Below are 20348 nucleotides of genomic sequence, written 5' to 3'. Positions count from 1 at the left end.
CCCGTGAGAACACACACACACACACACACACACACACACACACACACACACACACACACACACACAAACAGACACAGACACAGACACAGACACAGACACAGACACAGACACAGACACAGACACACACACACACACACACACACTGCGGCAACTCCTGTGCTGCGAGCAGATATTTCTGTTGCTCTTTCTTATTCTTCTTCTTCGAGCAGAGGATTACAGCTGTTTTAGCCCAACTACACTCAGCCCAGTAACACATCTCAGCTCGGTGAGGGGGTGCTCTGCCTTATATTTTAGTTTCACTTGAACTTAACACCAAGAAGTCAGATTCCCAGAGTGCACCCTGGCCTGTTATCACACACACACAGTCCTTTTCTGCTCATTGCTTTTTCTTTGAGGGGAAAGTTTACGGGATGTTTCTGGGTGGTGTTGTTTGGCAGGGCCTTTAAGTAAGCAGTGGAAGGTGCCTCGCTCTCCGGCTCTCGAGTGGCTTGTGAAGTGTTTGTGACAGTTGCTAAGCCGACACCCTCTGTAATGGCCCGGGCCCCGAGTTAGGAACATACACGTGTAACACGCACACTTTGACACTTTAGCCGTGAGATGGAGACTGGTGATTGCTTGTATGGATGCTGACAGAGCTGTTAAGGTGATGTTAGATTACTGTCGCCTGTACACTTGCAGAAGTGTCGTCCACCGTGGCCCTGATAAGAGACAGGCGGTCCTGGACTAATTATTGTCTGTCTGCGTAGTACGTGTTGAGATGAAATGAGCTGCTTGGAAGAAAGGTGTCTGCAAGCCAATGTCAGTAGACTGTCCAGAGCTGCCTTTCAAAAAAGACATTTTTCAAAGTCCAAAATCTGTTTTACACTTGAGATATTAATATATGAACCTGAGACAGGGAGATTCAGTTGTACAGAACCATGAGGTTTATGCTAACAAATACATTTATAGGTCTTTTCCTCCATTATATTGTGTTGACACGCAACTTTCAATGTTCCTTAATTTGTTCATTATGCCAAACTGCCTCAACATTTTGTTTGTTCTCTGTGGTTTATATACTGTAGGTGGGGATAACAGTTTTGAAATGAGAGACTACATTTTTCGCAAATACTTTAAAAACAATGGTTAATTGACACTGTCACAGGTCATTCTGTTCACAAAACCCCCCATACTAGGTGTATACCTGGCTCTCATGCACAGGACAGGGTTTACAACAACGTTAGTGTTTAAATATAAACATTTACCATTTATTAATTCCATGGGGGAGCATTCTTTGCTGTTAAGATCCTTTAAAAACAAAATAAATAAATAAAATTCATCAATTGAACATCCTACAAACCTCTGTGAAAACACAGTTAGATTTTTAAAATATAGATGGACCTTACAATCGTGCAAAAAGAGCTAAAGTTTTTAACTTTTGATCCTGAGATGCCTTTATAAAATGTAAGTTTATTTGACAGCTTAACATCATAAGCAGTATCTAGACCTTGTGTTATAGTATCATCATTTTTTCATGCTGCATGTTATGTAAGCCCACAGGAAAGCACCTGTTAGCGTACGATCCCCCACTCCCTGCAAACCTCCAATATGTCCAGGCACTGTGTGAGTGAATATGGCCCACATATCTGTTCACAGTTCATAGCATTACATTTGAGAGATTAAAACAGAAGATCAGACACCGGGAGATCTCAGGAAAAAAAAACATGCGTGTGCCACAAATGAAATTAATATAATGAATAACTGTGTGCGTAGGAAAAAAAGCAATTTAGCATATTGCATGCAGGCAGGGCAGGGCACTAATGTGATGGTGGGTATGTAGCTGATGGCTGTGTATGTCACACAGAGCCCTGTAAGGCCAGGATGAGCGGCGGGGTAATGCACAATAACCCTGGAGGCATTAACCTTCCGGCCATCCCCTCTTCTTTATTTAATCCAGCAAATTCCATTATTCACCCTCCGCAGGTCCATTTGACTGTACAGGAATCCCTAGCCTGCTGCCAGCCTCCTCTTATTCCCTGCTATCAGTGCTAGTATAGCCTGCTCGTGTCCTCCAGTGTTAATCTACCAGTGCCGGGGGGCCTCAAGCACTTTGAATAAAAACATAGCTCCAAATCCGCCACTTTGAAAAGGCTACTAATTGCACAAAAGAGCGATCATCCCCTCAGATAGGTTTAAGGACTTAGAACAAACAGCTTAAAGCACTGGTAAAGTGATAATGCAGGTTTCACTGTAATTTAACGCTTAAAGGAATAACAAAAAAGTGGGGCATTCTGCGCTTAGAACAATGTGCCACTACACACACCACACTGCCAGGAGTCGACACAGGCCATTGACCTAATATACTGGCATTACATATGAACACATGGAGCCTAAAGTGGGCCAGGCAGACTCCCACACAAACACACGCACACACGTTCAAGTGCTTTACACTGTAAGCATGAATACAGCAAACTTTAAAATCCTCTCTAATAGATAGGCCTTTAGTGTTTATCCCTTAATGTCATTTTGAGCCTTTGTACATGTGCTGGAATGCACTTGTTTGATAAGTAAAGAGGGTTGATGAAGTAGTAAAGTAAGAATAAATAAATACAACTCAGCCTTCGCAATGATCATCAAGTAAAACACTTAAACAATCAGAAAATACTGTTTTAATTTGTTTCATCTGTTTATTTTTCTGTATAATGGTGTATTTTATTATATTTTAATAATCGGCTAAATGTCGATAGGTCTGGGTATTTTGGTTTTGACGGGGCCAGACCGATATGGATTTATTTTGGTCTATGCTGATTACAATAGTTCAATATATACAATCAGTTTCCTCAAGGCTAAGGCAGAGACATTTTTTCTTCAATAAATAAATCATTAGGATAAAAATAAATAGATTTTTTTTAGCTAGAAATCGAGACATATATCATAATATTTATTTTTTAACACAGCCCTACGAGTGAACTACCCCCCCCCCCTCTCTAACACGGTATCATTCACAAAAGGTACATGTAACCTGGAACAGAGACACCTGTTTTAAACTGTCATCCAAAAACATTCTGTAAGGGTGGAAAATGCGTGCCCTACATTTTCACTAGTTGGCTTGTTACCTTGAAAGCAAAAAGTTCATGGAGTGGTCAAAGGGTATTTGGGGAAATGGCGAAAAGTGAATTAACTAGGATTCTAAAAAGTGGCTTCAGCCACAACTTTATTTATAACATCCCATTTACACACGTAGAACATGTCAGATATTTGGTTTGGTGAGAGCAAATGAATGAATGAATGATTCAATTCAGTTAGGCCTCTCCTCTTTATTCCTTTATGATCACAAACAGACCGTAATCTTGGAGGATCTGTTGGAAACACTGGTGAGCTTTTGACATGCTCACAGACACATCATGGGCCCCTGCACACTTGGTATCAACCCGTATCCAAAAACCCCTTCCTGGTTGGCTCTGTCACAAAACGTGTAGGCTCGTTTGCATTGCGATGCGGCTGGGCCTTTCATTCTGTGCTTGGTATATTCTACTTTGTGGTTTGGCTGGAACTTCAACCAATGGACTGCCCTTGTTCCCCATCCTCCCTCCCTCCCTTCCTCCCTCTTTCATTTATAAGAATTTTTTTTTTCACAGTTGGAAAAGATTATTTCTCTTACAGTGTGAACAAATATTTTTTTGTCCTTGTGTTCTTTTGTTTTGCAGAAATCTCCCTAGGCTTCAAGCCTTGATGGCTCTTTAGCACTTTATTTTGTGCAGAGCGAGAAAACATACTTGTCCCAAGGTGTACCTATTCAGATCGCATAAAAGTGTTGTTTCCAGACACACACTTTATGTCAGACAGCAGAAGGCAGTTAATGCCCCTAACATGTGGCTCCTGTAAATACAGTAGGCAAAGTTGCCACAATTAGTAAACATGTCTGGATTGCCTTGTGTTTTTTAAGCTTAACTATAACTCTAATATCGGCTTGTATTTTTGAGTGCAAAATGTATCTTTTCTCTGATGGACCACATACACTGTGTGCACAATTATTAGGCAAGTTGTATTTATGAGGATTAATTTTATTATTGAACAACTACAGTGCTCTCGGTCAATCCAAAATGTTAATGAACCTAAACCTGAATGTTTACGAAAGTAAAAGTGAGGTTTTGTCTTTCTTACGAGAATAAATACATGTGCCGAATTATTATGCAACTAAATATAAAAAACAAAATTTTCCCATCTCACTTGTTTATTTGTATCTGTTAAAGTGAGAATAATAAAACAACTCAAAATTTACAAATAAAAATGTACGTCATGTCAAAAAAAAATCAGTGACCAATATAGCCACCCTTCTTTTCAATAACTGTCACAAGCCTTCCATTCATGGAGTCTGTCAGTTTCTTGATCTGTTGACGATCAACTTTTTGTGCAGCAGCAACCACAGCCTCCCAGACACTGTTCCGAGAGGTGTACTGATTTCCTTCACTGTAAATATCCCGTTTAAGCAGAGCCCACAGGTTCTCAATAGGGTTTCAGGGGGCCATGTCATAATTTTTTTATCCTTAAGGCCTTTACGTGCTAGCCATGCAGTTGAGTACTTCGATGCATGTGATGGAGCATTGTCCTGCATAAAAATCATGGTCTTCTAGAAAGACGCAGACTTTTTCCTGTACCACTGCTTGAAGAAAGTATCTTCTAGAAACTGGCTGTAGGTTTGGGAGTTGATTTTGAGGCCATCTTCAACCCGAAAAGGTCTAGCTAGCTCATCTTTAATAATACCAGCCCATACCAGTATCCCACCTCCACCTTGCTGGCGTCTGAGTCGAAGTGGAGCTCTGTGTCCGTTACTGATCCAGCCACGGGCCCATCCATCTTGTCCATCAAGAGTCACTCTCATCTCATCAGTCCATAAAACCTTTGAAAAATCCGTGTTCAGATATTTCTTGGCCCAGTCTTGATGTTTCAACGTGTGTGTTTTGTTCAGTGGTGGTCGGGTTTCAGCCTTCCTTACCTTGGTCCTGTCTCTAAGCACTGAACACCTTGTACTTCTGAGCACTCCGGGTAGGTTGCAGTTCTGGAATATGGCAGAACTGGAGGATAATGGGTTCCTGGTAGCTTCACGTTTGATTCTTCTCAAATCTTTGGCAGTTAATTTGCGTCTTTTTTTCTCAATACGTTTCTTGTGACCTTGTTGGCTATTTACAACAAAACGTTTGATGGTTCCGTGGTCACGCCCCAATTTTAGCAATTTCAAGAGTGCTGCATCCCTCTGAAAGACTTTTTACAATGTTTGACGTTTCAGAGTCTGTTAAATCTCTTTTCTGGCCCATTTTGCCTGAGAAAGAGAAACTGCCTGATAATTATGCACACCTTGATATAGAGTGTTGATCTCCTTGGACCACACCTTAACTCATTATACAAATACACATCACCTGGTATGCTTAAATCCAATAAGCACTTAGGTTTATACAGCTTGAAGTTGGGAAATATGCATAAAAATTATGATATGGCCAAAATCCTCACTTGCCTAATAATTGCGCACACAGTGTATGATATGATCTTTAATCTAAATCATTTCTTTCAGTTGGCAGGGGAAGCCCAGGAGCTGTTCTCGGTACGCCATGGTCCTGTGCGAGCCGCTCGCATTCTGCCAGCTCCTCATATCAGTGAGTATGATTTGTACAACTTTTACTTTGTATAACACCGTGGAAAAAAAACAAACATAAAAAACAAGAAGGTGTGGGGTTGTCATTTTTTATCTCGCAAAATGACCATTTTCTTTTTTACTTTAAAGGAGTAGTTAAATAAATACATAATAATTAGCTGGTTTGCTTTACTATATATTATAATTTAAGCTTGTTGCCCTTACTATATATTTTGCATATAGTTTATGTTTTAATGATACAGCAGGAGGGCTAGATCAATAGGTATGAATAGCATCCAGGAATGGTGCACCGATCAGAGTGCAAGGCATGATGATGATGAGACGTTGCTTTCTTTAGACTATATTATTTTCAGCCGTATTTATTTAAATCTTCTGTCTTCCAGTTTTCTATAAAACAGTAAAATAAAACACCATTAGTTTTACAAGGCATAATAAATAAATAACTATTGGCTAAACATACAGTATAGCAGGCTGATATAACTAAACATTCATTATACAGGAAAAGGTCATACACAAAATATACTCAAATAAAATAAACAAACTCTACATAACATGACCGCGCCAAAGAGCAGACATGGGGCCAAGCGGCTACACTGCATGTGCAGGACATCTCCCTTTCACGTGATAAGCCGACAACCAACTGCCATAGCAACCAAACAATGCTGCTTAACTTAGCTTAACAACCAACATCAACATTTTCATGAACTCAATACAGGAGAATTAACAATAAGGCAGGTAACAGAGGGACGATGAGCCACCTGCTGGCTTGCATGAATCTCTCTCTCTCTCTCGGACTAACTGTCAGAAAACGAAACTTAACTTATACACTATAGACTGGGAGCAACTGCTCTTAAAGCGACAGTAACCATTAATCTCAGAGCCTTTTATACAGTTTATATAGCATATATTCTGCTCATCAACAAACATTTTGTTTTGTTGACCTACTTACAAGCACATTCATGGTGGTTTGCGAATGTGCCCTGCGTGGTAGCCTTCCAATGTTTGATTCTAAAATCTCAAAGTGCAGAAAAATATAGCGGTCAACATAACATCGTAAATAAACAAGTCACAGCAAGCACACAGGACCATTAGGGTGATGTTGTAAAGTGTATCCTCTGACTGTACTCTACTTCCTATTGACTACCCGTATTTGAGCTAAGCTAACTAGCATCGAGCGACATATGACCATTTCTTCTTAAAAAATGCAAGCACAGTTAAAGGAATGGTTTCTGTTGCCTTGTCTTGATCTCAATAGTGAGACAACATGCTAAAAATAAGATATGTTGAACAATTTCTTTAAGGGGAACAACACAGCATCTGTTTTCAAGACGGCACAATACGATCCATACCTTGAACTACACAGAAGCCCAGCTGTTTTCACCACATGAAATGCCAGCCACAAATGCTCCCTTGGCCATATTTTGTAACACTAGATTTATCTTTCTAATCCTCGATCATAGAAGGATATGGCAGAAGAACATATTGTCTTTGTAAGTTCTCTGAAGTGTATTTTCAGAATTACTTTAAAATGTGTGTCATGGAAAAAAAACACACACTTTGGTTAACTTGATTTCAGTGTTCAAGGTAGACACTTAAAATTATATTTTATGGCACATCCTAATGCAGTTTTGGGTTGTGGGCATTCTAAGTGGTGCTATATCATTAAAATTAAATAGGGCTCCATGCTGCCTCATCCTAATGTTGAAGTCAATCTACGATTAGGTCTGGCCCGCTCTCTGTCAGCGGTGGCAAGCCTCTGAAGTCAGTGCTTTCTTACTGCCAAAGCCCGCTGGAAACTCCTCTGTGTTCTCACTCTAAAGTCAGCAATCTTCCTCTAACTACTAAATCTAAATCTTCTCTTTAAGATTTATTCCGATTTTCTTTCGGTAAACTGGCATTTTATGGAGGCTATTTTTGTTCTCTCTTTACATTTGTTTATTGTAACCTAGTCCACTTCTTTTTTCTTCATCTTACCTATACTGTATTCTGTGCTGCCTAAGGTTTTATCTTTTTACATATCAAAACTTGCCTACAGAAAATCCAAAATACAGCGTTTTCGCAAAGACTGTAAAGAGGCTTTCAATCAATTAAATCTTTATTCCAAGAACTTCTAGTCAAATAACAATCGGCAAGGCATTTAAGGTTAACTAAACAACTTTGAAAAATAAAATAATAAAATGTGGCGCTGGTTAAAGCCAGAGGCAATGAGCCAATGCTTTGACACTTTTAAACATATTTGAGCCTCCTAAGATACTGCCGTACACTGTATAAGGGCACGGCACGTTTCTCTGAGTGGTAAAGGACCCAAAGTTACTTAATCCAAAAACAAAATCTGTAAATAAGTTCCCTGATGAAGGCGAAGTAGGAAGGCCTAGACGCTAAAGTTAGCCGCTAATGCCAGCGGCTCGAACGTGACATGTTAAAAGGGTCAGATGCAGGTTTCGTTGTACAAGTGGTACATAATTTGGATTGTCATGGTGTTGTACTTATACACAGCTTCACAATTTTGAATTAACTTAATTAATTTAGGTTACAAGGCGGTCTGATGCCAATCTTCGCCTTGACCTCATCATGTTTATGTTTTGACATCTACGGTAGCTTGCAGGGTCGTGTCAATGGTGTTTTCTTTTCTAAAACTAGAATTTAGCTAGCAGACTTATTTCTAAGGAACTAAAGTGCTCGTTATTTGGCACATGTGGTTGTTAAAGTTAGGTTAACCATGCCGAGAACTATTTAGACACACTGTAATGTGCATTGCATATATTTTATCATTTGAAATAGGCTAAGGTTTTCTTGTATGTAGCCTATTTGAGATGACTGGGTCATCTGATTGATCAGCAGAGGCTATTCACATGTCGATAGAGATTCGTCAGCCCAGAGAAGGTCCATCCCGGGCGTGGCTCGGCACAGTAAAAGTAGTAACAGTAAAACAAAATCAGTGCGGCACGGCTTGGCTCTGTGTGGCCAGAAGTGCTGATGGAAAAACGCCATTCATGTGCTGGCCTTCTTGAATCGCATCAAGTCAGTCAACTGTGTGAGTTGACTTTACTGTTGAAGAAGTTGTAAAGGTGTCCTGCAGCTGTGTGCTGAGCTCTGCATGTGAGCTGCTGGTGGCTCTGAGTAATGTAGCCTGAATGATAAAGACTGGCCCACTCCAGCAGATTACCCAGCTGTGATTCATTGTGGCTAGGAGAGAACTATAACATGCTGATACTGACAGTTGAACTGTCTTGCAATAACACAATGCACACATGTTTGTTGATTTGGGTTAATGGTTTGAAGTAGTGAGAAGTAACAGCTGGGGCCAAGAAGTATCTAAGGTTAAGTAAAAGAAAACATGTTTCTCCAACCTAAACCTCTTTTTTCCAATGAAAAGCAATGGCTGGCATAGATTTGAGTGGCGAGAAGTAGCAGAGCTAAATGTTCTATAGTACCAACACGTTTACAAAACTTCAGTCCCATCTCCAACCTCCCATTTCAGTCGAAACAGTGGCACAGCAGTTTAAAAGAATGCATAATCACAGGTCCAGGCTAGCTGCCGTTACCCATGGTTTCCCCCAGGTATCAATGCTTGGGCCACTTCATTTCCTCGTGTACCTCCTGCCCCTCGGCCTGATCATGCGTCATCATCAAATCATCTTCCACTGCTATGCAGATGACACACAACTTTACCTCTCCACCACGCCCACTCTCCCCTAGCCACCTGAATCCCTCCTCCAACATGACGTTAAATCCTGGATGAACCCTAACTTCCTTTAACTCAACAGCAGCCAAACTGAAATAATGTTCATTGGTTCAAAAACATCACTGACCAAAAAACACTCAGCTTCCTTACAATCGTAGAGTGCCCTTGTTTCCCTGTCGACTCAAGTAAAAAGCTGCAGCATCAACCTGGACAGCACCTTATCATTTGACCAACACATTAAAAAGAATCTCAAGGACAACTTTATTTCACATACGCAATATATCAAGACTCTGCCCTTCCCAATCCAACACCAGCTCTGAAGCATTTATTCATGCCTTCGTGTGATGACATCCCAGCTGGATTACTGCAATACCATCCTCTCTGGACTACCCACAAAACATATTAGCATAAAAACTATCCAAAACTCTTCTGCCAGAATCTTCATCCGTACAAAATCCACTGAACACATCACACCAGTCCTTCGTCAGCTCCACTGCTTACCCATAAATCAACAGATTAACTTAAGGATCCTCCAAGTCACATTCAAAGCCCTGCACACCCTTGCACCTCTATATCTCTCTGAACACACCCCAACTCGCACCCTTCTTTCCTCTTCCACTGGCCTCCTGTCTGTCCCCACCACCCGCCTTTCCACAATGGGTGATCCCACTTTTAGCTCCCTTGCACCCAGACTCTGGAATACACAACCCACACACATCCGCCATGCAGACTCAATAACATCCCTTAAAAAACTACTCAAAGCCCATCTGTTTACTATTGCATATCCCGGATTGGCTCATTATTCACACTATGAAATACATTTTAACATGGTATTATATTTGTATTTATTTCATTTATTATTTTTTACTAATATCTGTGTTTTTAAATGTCTTGTCTTGCATGTTTTTACTGTACGGTAGCTTGTGTGTTCAGAAAGGTGCCAGCAAATAACATGTATGATTCTTATTATTTTGGGACACTGGAAAGCCAAATCCAGTATAATACCAGTGTCAAAGCCCTCAGAGCAAATGGCTAGTTTACATTTAATCTCTGCAGGTGTCAATCAGTGCTGTGAAAGCTTGACATATAGCTCTGCCGGTCTGTGGCCTTTTTGTTGTTCTCGAATTTGTGTTCCGGTCTTCTGGCAGATTTCAACAGCACACAATGGCAGCATTTGAAAAGCACTGGAAGTGGATGAAAGCAAACCACAGTAATAAGAAGCAGCAGATAGCCCCAACACATAAGGGGAGCAATTCTCTCCGCAGAAAATAAATATGAATTGTACCCACTGGAGGGAAGGACACTGATTGCAATCTGCTCGGGGTGCAAACAGTGTTGCACTGTGGTGAGCCATTAAAAGGGCAATTGTCTGGGACGCGAGGCCGTGGGTAGGCGGACTCAGAACAACCCGAAAATAGGTGTTGATGATTAGAATAAGGCTAGCCTCCCTGTTCCTAGAATAGAGGGGGAAGTTCTGGTTTTCCAAAGGGAGTAAATTCGTTTATCCACATCCTCTCTGGAGTTTACAACCTATGATCTTCCGTTGTCCTGGAAAATGAGGTGACACGGATCACTTGATTTAATATCAAATGTTCATTGAGGAAATATGAATATACTGTATAATAATATGTACTGTAGATCTTTGTGCCCTTTTTAGTGAAGGTTGCTTCGCATGTCTTCACAATAGAGTTACATCTCGGATGCTCTTCTATGAAGATTAACAATAAAGCATGTTGTCTGTAACGTTGCATGTAATGTTATAATATGATCTAAACATGGCAACCACCCCCTCTGTAACAAAGAAGCATGCCAAAGTCCACATGGAAGTCAGCAGGACTTGCTTCAATTACTGTCCATTACAGTAGGAATCAAATCAAAGTCTGTCTATTCATTAAATGTTGCATATTTTCCCCACATAAAGTTTATTTTAGTAAATGTGCCATTTCGCTTAGTCTCCGAGAGTCATATTTATGTTATGGCTCAATATCTTGACTGCGAAATGATGTCTGATGACAGAAACATGAAAGAAGAAAGGATCCTGTTGGGAGTGTTAAAGGCTGCTAGGGGAAGGCTCACATTTGCTCTCACGCCATACCACAGGAACTCGGGCTGATTACTGTCAAGCCTCAAATTACAGTCCTCTAAAGAGTAACATCTTCTTCAATATAAGCGCCCCCATCCCCTCCTTCAGTCCCCTGATCCACTGTTCCGTCTTTAAGAATGAGAAAATCAGGGAAAAAATATGGGATCAGTCCACTTAATGCAACATGTTTTCTCTTAATTTTTATAAATATACCCGCTGGGTTTTTTACCATGCTGTAATTGCACCCTGAAAACCAAAAACAAACAAGGAGATAGAAAAAAAACAAATCGTAGTCCCCTTTTGAAACATTTTAGAAGATTTCTCCAGCTCATTTCCCATTCCGTCATGTATTTCTGACTTATGTTTTTCCCCAAGCTTTGTCTGGAGAAAGGCAGAGCTTTTTTTATCTTTTTATTTTTTCCGTTCTTCTGCCCCATGATTCTTTTTGAAATAGCAAACCAAGAAAAACGCCACGAAAAAAACAGCCTCTTAGCAGTATGTGGACTTGCCTGTTTTGTCTGGCGAAGGAACATGGTCCTCCAACTTGCAAAATAAGGACAGATTTGGGGGGGGGGGGGGGAATCTCCATTCATCAAAAAATGTTTCGTGACCATAATTGAATTACAGGGCAACAGTAGTAATGTAATCAGCACGTTTCCTGTCATGGTAATAGGCTGCTCTGTAGAACGAGGGTGGGCAGCACTAGAGGCCTCACATGTTTCCTTTAAAGAATGTCCCTCTTTGTTGTGTGCAGATAATTTAGTTTCTCATCTGCCTCTTCTTTTTTTCGCAACTCCTCTTCCTCCTCAGGTCCTCTGAAGCTGGATAGTTTTGCTGACAAGAGGCCCCTGCTGGGGGTTTGCAAGAGCACAGGCTCCGCTGGGTGAGTTTACGCATCATGATTAAAAAATCCTCTCTTAGCAAGACCTTAGATGTTTTTTAATGGTTTAAGTCCTAACCTGTCTTATTCTGTGCTCTACTGTAAGTCCCCCATATCATATAAGATTCCAATTATTGCAGACGTTGCGGTGACTGATTAGCATTTCAGTTAAATTTAGCTGGAATGGAACTCTTAAATGGTTTAAGCCCACTACATTAAATCTAATGCATCATAATGGTCATCTATTATGCAAAATTCACCTTTTCATGTTTTTTCAACATTTATATGGTTCCCTGGTGGGACTAGAGACTCCCAGAGCAGGAGAAAAAAAATAACCCTCTCTCTTTTTGAGCACCTCCACCTTTCTGAAAACCTGTGTTCAAAAAGCCCAGTCAGATTTACCTCGCCTTATGATGTCATAAACGGGAGAAGCCGCGCCCCCCTCATTACCAACCTAACTTAGCACTACCTCCTCCTGTGATAAGCCACACCCCCAGATGATGCTTTAGATTCAAACCAGCAGTTCAATTCAGAGCCAATCAGAGAAGGCTAAAGAGACAGGCTCTAATATGGAGAGTATTATTAGCATTTATTTCAGACAGAGGTTGAAAAGAGGAGATGGCACTGTGAGAAACATGCATTTTTTTACATTTTGAACCTGAAAATGAACACGATATGTGACCTTTTATGTCATTTTGCCTAGTATGTCTACTTAATATCACTTCTGCCTGACTAGAATGTGTGGTGGTGTGTTTAAAACATTTTCAAAGTCAGTCTAATGGTCGAATAACTATGAACAGGGAGAATGGTACCTGAGCCATTCCCACACAGCCTGCCTGGTATAAATTTGACTATTTCAAAACAGTGAACGTTTCCTAGTTTACCCACACGTTATAAAGCTCCCTGCTTAATTTAATCTTGGCTTGATTGCAAGACGGACACAATGCCGACACTACACCTGAGGAGAACTCTGTGTGGCTTTATTGGCGGGTCTGATGAAGGCTATTATGAGTCGCAAAGAGTCCTTTGCACCGGATTAGGCTATGTCCGCGTTCTCCAGTGACTCCATATGATCGGATCTTGAAGCACTCACAATAGTGCAGGCCATATATGAAATTCAACCGGATTATGCAAACTTGGAGAGAGAAAAAGTGCTGTTCCTGTGCGCTCTGGCAGCACTGCAGCTGTGCCCGGCGCAAACCTCACTGCGTCTTAATAGAAAAGATAACTGCAGGTCATGTTCCAAAACTAGCCATCGGACTAAGTTAGTAAAGCCTCATTCACACTTTCAGCAGTTCCCGGACTACAATGGGCCTCATCATCTAATAAAAATATTATTTAGATTGTTTTACTGTTCATTCATTAATCAGCGATGCTGCACCGGGAACTGAGGGACAAACATCAGAGCTAATGTGAGGAAAAATAGAAAGTTTGCATAATCCGGTTGAATTTCATATATGGCCTGCACTATCCGATCATAAGGAGTCACTGGAGAACGCGGACGTAGCCTAATCCGGTGCAAAGGACTCTTTGCGACTCATAATAGCCTTCACCAGACCCGCCAATAAAGCCACACAGAGTTCTCCTCAGCTGTAGTGTCGGCATTGTGTCCGTCTTGCAATCAAGCCAAGATTAAATTAAGCAGGGAGCTTTATAACATTTGGGTAATTTATTATTATTATTATTATTATTAAACTAGGAAACGTTCACTGTTTTGAAATAGTAAAATTTTTACCATCTACACTGTGTGTGTGTGTGTGTGTGTGTGTGTGTGTGTGTGTGTGTGTGTGTGTGTGTGTGTGTGTGTGTGTGTGTGTAGCCTGTGTGTGTGTATTGACAATTAGTATTGATTTAATGTCCGAATATTTGAGGCCAAGCTCAAAATAAACGTTGATAAATCTCCCACACGGGTGTGTGCACTCCATTGTTATGGTTGTTAGTTGTTCCTCTGACCCGGAAGTTAAATTCTGACCCGGAAGTTGGACTGCGATATCTCGCAAAGAGTTTTGCAATATAACGCAAAGTTTTTTGCGAGATCTCGCAAAGTTATTGCGTTATCTCGCAAAATAATATCAATTTTTTTTTGTTCATATTTTTTATTTTTATTTTTTTCAACCATTTTTTTTTTTTCTCCATGTCCCTTGCGGGGCTCCGTAAAATCCTACATCTGAAAGTCTTTTTTTTTTAATAATACGAGGCATCAAAGGACACCAAACTTGTTGTAATGAAGCCTTCACATGCACCAAACTGGAGCTTAGCCGGCGCTGATGTGGGCGTACAGACTGAATCATTGATTTTTAGTGGCACTTTGGGTTGAAATGGGAGCAGTACCTGAACCGCCCCATAGGCAGACAAGAAACAGGAGATTAAACAAATGTGTAGATCCCTGTGATTGTCAAGAGTTGGGACGGGGGGGAATTTTCATGTCTTTGTTTAATCAAAGAAAGTGTATTAAAATAAATGACAGACCCTCAAGGCATTTTGTTCTGGCTGCACCATACCAAATCCTTGCCTCCCCTTCCCTCCTCTTCCAGAGCAACTCAAATTTTAACTCAATATATCCTCCCTGGTAAATGAAAAAAGGAAGTGTGTCTCCAGCTGGGGCCTTGAAAGGAGACCACCTTCTTGATGTTTTCCAGGGACATGCCGCCCCTTGTCTCTGTGACGTCGTTGCCGCGGCTTCTGCTTTTCCTATGTCCTCACTGACACCGAGACAGGCAGCGTTTTGACGGTTTGGCCAATCATCCAAGCGTCTCTCTCGACACTAATGCCGAAAACATTCACTGTGTTGAAAGGCAGAAAAAAGCCCTGACCTCTGGCTGAATGGCACAGCCCTCGTCCTTCCCCCTTACAGAAGTAAATAACACTCTGGTCAAAGACGAGAAGGGAAAAAGGCTTCCGGGTGCTGCGCAGTACTTTCCATTGGGGCCTGTTCATAAACTTACTAAGGTCCTCACACAATTTTTAGCATATAATCATTTTGAAATAACAGCTTTTGTTAACCACCAAAAAGGATGCCGTCTTGACACTTAAATGGAAAACAGATTGGAGCCTTGGCCGCTACAGCGGTGCTGGTTTAGAAGTTGGTTCAGTCAGCTCTAGGCTTAGATTACAAGATTTGCAAATTAAAGGAAAACCAGAGAAGGGAAAAAGCATGTGTGCTGAAGCCCTGTACTTGTGGATTTCCAGCCAGGCACACTTAACATAATTTTATCAATGGAAAGGATTATGCGTTAAGTCCAAACAATCTATAGATCCAGTGATTTTCTTGACAGTAAAGCTACATATGCGACCCTCCCTGCACCAGTGCCAGTGGGCTTCGGGAATTAGTGAAGAATGCCGGTGCCATTGCAAAACCTTGGTATGTCTGCTCACATTTCTGGAAAGAATTTGTGTTTCTTTCCCCTAGTTGCTGTTGTTATTATTTTCATTCATTTTAATTACATCCACAGGTATTGCAATTCTGGTCGTTTTTTAAGGCTGCTCTCGTGCAATGAATGTAAATTATATGGCCGACACGGAGGCGAACTAACTGTTTGTGGGTGTTTTGAGTGCACACACTTCTTGGGCAAAAGTCCAGTGATGAATAAGCATGCTTTGTTCTCCAGGGTTTGGGAAACTGTCAGTAACATTTCCATCTTGCAGCTACCCCCTCACAACATCTCCAGATGCTGTGAGAGAGGATGTGGTCCCTTTTTTTTTAACCAACATAGTCCCCTGTCACCGTGCAGATTACTACTGGATATACTATTTTAGGTTCTAGCTCATATAGATGGAGGTTCTGACCAGATATCATGGTCACCATTTGAGGCCATGGATACTCTTTTCCTTTTTTTTGTCAATGGCCTACACACTCATTCGGCTTGCATTTGCTCAATGCCACAAATATCATCTCTGTCATTCCTGTCTAGAGTTTTGATCGGGCCCAAAACAATCCAGCCTGACCCAACCGGAGCCTGCCAGTGTTCGAGCCCACTTTTTAGTTGTTTGAATGACAAAAATCTGTTCAGATGAGTCTTTACAGTGGCATTGTAGAACCAGTAACAAAAAGTATAAACAGTATATTGAATAAAAACCCCATGTTGCAGATACATAGTTATTGGACAATGATGTATGTTGCTGGTAGTGAAACAATAGTAACCATCCAATGTTTGTGCAAAGGGTTTTAGAGTCCTTTTTCGATCTTTAAAGGGCAACATACTGACAATATCTATACAAGCTGATATGCGGTGACTTCAGTTTCTACGCTAGCATGACTAGTGTGTATTTGCCTTGTGTAAACTGTCATGGTGCCGTGCTAGAAGTAAAAATGCATCGCTACACTGTTGTGAAAAAAATGCAGATTATTAATTACATGGCATGGCAGTGAGAAACAAATTCCACTTAGCAAACACACACACACACACACACACACACACACACACACACACACACACACACACACACACACACACACACACACACACACACACACACACACACACACACACACACTGTTACTGTTGCTGGCAAAAGCCCATTGTGGCACTAAGCCCTAGTGTTTCAGTGCATTTCCATGACAGGTTTTTTTCTCTGTGGAGCGGATGTATCTGTCTTCTAAAGTGTATTAAATGGAAATCATCAAGCATTTGTATACAGCGAGCCACCAGATTAAGGGGCTTGGGAGAAGTGATGCTTTTTATCCACCATGAGGTTATGGTGTTCCTCACTGTCACATTATGACCACCCACGAGTACACGCACACACGCTCATGCCCTATCCAAGCCTACTGGATGTGTTAGGGTCCATGCTACTGTCAGTAACAGTACCAGTAGACTCTATTTTTAAATGACACTTTTACAGTCAATGTTGTTTTGTTGTGAGGCTGCATTGAATATCTCAATGTTCAAGAATACATTCATACCAGAACAGCATCTACACACACACCACTGATTTTTCTTAAAGTTTGTCTTCAATTTGTGGGCATGAGAATGCCATGTTCTTCACTGAAAAAAAGGGTTTTGATGGGGGGCGAAGTGGATAGGGTGGTGGACCCGCAACTATAAGGTTGGTGGTTTGATCCCCAGTCTCCAGGCCACATGTCCAAGTGTCCCTGAGCAAGACACTGAACCCTAAACGTCTCCTGATAGATCCTGATAGACCCTACGTGGTAGCTGCTGCTATCGGTCTATGAATGTGTGCTCCAGTTGTAAGTCGCTTTGGATAAAAACGTATGCTAAATGACATGTAATGTAATGTAATGATGAAGTCATTCCCAAATCCCTTTGTCTTTATAGAGTGGCTGTAATCTGGTCTGCCACTTCCCCTTTCCATTGCCCCCACACATGCACTTGCTCAGTGCATAGGCAGAGCATTCAGGGGCTCAGGCTTCACTCCAGCCAACGCATTTAAATTTTTTTTTTTGCATGTCTGTTTTATGTCTGTCGAAAATGTGTTCCGCCTCGCCAGTTTTCCGCCTTCGAATAGGAAGTCAGATTAAACCGAGTAGTGCTGGAAGTGGTGCAAATAAACACACCAGACAGGCTGAATGATTAGTAATGGCTTTTCAAACCTTTACCACCAAACTACATTCCCTAAAGTTGGGCCTCGGTGGTCCAAGCAATTAATATTATAATTTAGTAGAGTTTTAGAGTTTAGTACAACCTTTTTTGTTTTTTACTAATTTAAGTATGTATGAGTACAAATGTTGTTTTCTTCAGATGTTAGATGGCACAAACATGAGCATTGGGTTGCTTACATTTATACTTGATTGTATTGCTGGAAAAACATGGACGGTTTAAAATCCATGCGCCATCAACAAGGGCTTACCTCATGTAGATGCGCCGAAGGTGTTGTTGTAATTCAGAATTCCTAATGGGGTCGCTATACACACTATACTATAGATTTAACACTGGTTGTTCCATATTTATTTAGCATCTAAGAGTAAGAGATATATACTGTAAATCGATGACAACGATGTATAGCCATGTGTCTCCTGAGAACATCTGCAGATGGCTGCTTAGATTAGCACTTCTGGTGCAGAATGAAATGCCATATGATCTGAGGTATCCTGTAAGAACAAAACCTGTGCCTTTACAGCTGGTACAGTTGTATGTATTTTTTTTTCCTTTTTTGAAGCGTCGTTTTAACTTGTCATCAACCCATTGGACTTTTTGTTTATTTTATGGCAGTTGGTGGCATCTTTAACTGACAATATACTGGAACAGATTTAGTGTAGAGTTTGTGAATGCCATAATTCTTAGCATCTGACGACATAACCATTAAGTCATTAGCATTGTACCACATACATTTTGTATGGTGGCTTCAAGCAGTCCTATTACTCCTATCCTTATGCACAAGCAGATACAAGGCAACGTTGACTTGTCATATTTCTTGACACTGCTTTGAGATGTCAAAAAAAGACAAATAACTTCTCCTTGACCAGATGTTTCTTTTTGTCAAGGGCTTCCACTTAACTTTGACAAAAAATTGGCACGCTAGGCTAAAATGGCTAAAATTGTATCTGATGCCAGCTATGGGTTTGGGTTATGAATATTAATATCCACTTGACTGCTGTTACAATGAAAAAAGGGAATAAGCTTTATAAATGGGCTGCATATACAGTACATACATTTCCATGTATAGCTGTTTTTTTTTGGTTACATTTATTTTTGAATAATTGCTAGTGTTATATATATTGTTTTTCCACAATTGCTATTTTTCACTCTTATACCTTCTCGCTAGACAGTACAATCAGATATAATGGTTTTGATTGTTATTATGCTCACTTTTTTTAGCTTAAGGTACAGGCTATACGTGGGTACAGTAAATGCCTGCCATTGTACTGTATGGTTCAGTATTAACTGTGATGGACATTTAGTTGTGGCCGCTCGGCAGACATGGTAGCATTGGTTGAACTTTTTACCCTAATTACTTTTCCTACTAATGCCTGCAGCTTGCCGGAATGAACTGTGGCTCCCTCCAGGCCCCCAGCAGCAGGCTCTGATGTGGCCAGCGTTTGTTGTGTATGGGGGGAGAGGAGGGGGGTTGGGTTTGAGCCGAGAAGGAGAGGAGTGGGAGTAAAAAAAACTAAACAAATACGAAAAGGGAGTAGGGATAAAGAATGTTGCAAAATAGTTTTTGTTTCCTAATTTTCATGGAATTGTAGATGTGATTGTACATGCACTTATTTGTTAGAGGTCCTTGAAGTGCTAATGAACTGTGGAAACCTGAACAATATATAATATATGATTCCTTGATAACTGGTGAACCTCCATCTTCTGATCAAGTTCAGGAGATATGATTTAAAGCTCAAGAGCAGCTACTTAATGGACCTAGAGGGGAGATTATGTGGTCAGGCTCTGTTTCCAAGGTTCAAAGTCTACTTTTGATTCTCAACTTCCAATTCATATGTTTGAATCCGGGCTTACTTGCGATAAAATAGTTAGTAACATATTCACCTATCTTGTTGCAGTGTTACAGAGAGTTTGTGTCATAGTTTACTCACTTTTGCAGCGGTACCTCTGGATAAATATATGGTATATTTTCAAACTATTAAGATAACTATCAGTACTTGTTAATTATTTGAAAAAAATGCTTTGCGATATTTGGGTATGCTAATTTGATTTAATCTAGGTCCAGGTATTCAAAAGGACTATCATTTGATTCCCAATGAGAATATCCTTCCTCAGAATTCAACAAGTCTGCATTTGAAGCATTAGAGGTTTCTCTTTCAGCACAACCAGCCCTCGACTTCCTAAACCGAGCTTGTATTTGTTTAGCATTTCCACAGCATGTAATTGTCGTTTTCGTATTTGGAGAGCTTGTAAAACTTTGCACCAGTCGGAAATGTGGCGTTTCTCTTGTAAATGAATTTATTTGCCTGCTTTTTTAATTCCTCCTAAGGCTTTCAATCTATGCTTTTCACAGCCACATTAAGTCGTGTGGTTTGGATCCCCCTGGTTTTAATTCACGTCCATAAAAAAAGGCTCTTTCAGCAAGAGGGAAAGTGCTCATGGAATAATCACCGCATTGATGTGAAAATTAAAATAACAGATGTCAACATGTTTCACCAAGGAGGAAGTACAAAGACTAG

The 20348-nt window shown here is 40.7% G+C and overlaps 1 protein-coding gene across 2 annotated transcripts in view; it reads left to right on the top strand.

The window, feature by feature from the left end:
• bcas3 (BCAS3 microtubule associated cell migration factor) overlaps positions 1 to 20348 on the top strand; it is a 382954-nt gene that overhangs the window by 10278 nt on the left and 352328 nt on the right. For both annotated transcript variants that reach the window (XR_013845568.1, XM_080053534.1), the window contains exons 6-7: positions 5546 to 5627; positions 12205 to 12277. Coding sequence is in view for 1 of the 2 variants with exons in the window: in XM_080053534.1 (XP_079909660.1) it covers positions 5546 to 5627; positions 12205 to 12277 (155 nt within the window). In the remaining variant the exon portion in view is untranslated. The remainder of the gene's footprint in view (positions 1 to 5545; positions 5628 to 12204; positions 12278 to 20348) is intronic.

The sequence above is a fragment of the Ammodytes marinus genome (assembly GCF_949987685.1).
Source record: "Ammodytes marinus genome assembly, chromosome: 3".
NCBI lineage: Eukaryota > Metazoa > Chordata > Actinopteri > Uranoscopiformes > Ammodytidae > Ammodytes > Ammodytes marinus.
This window is presented reverse-complemented; position numbering and strand designations above follow the sequence as displayed.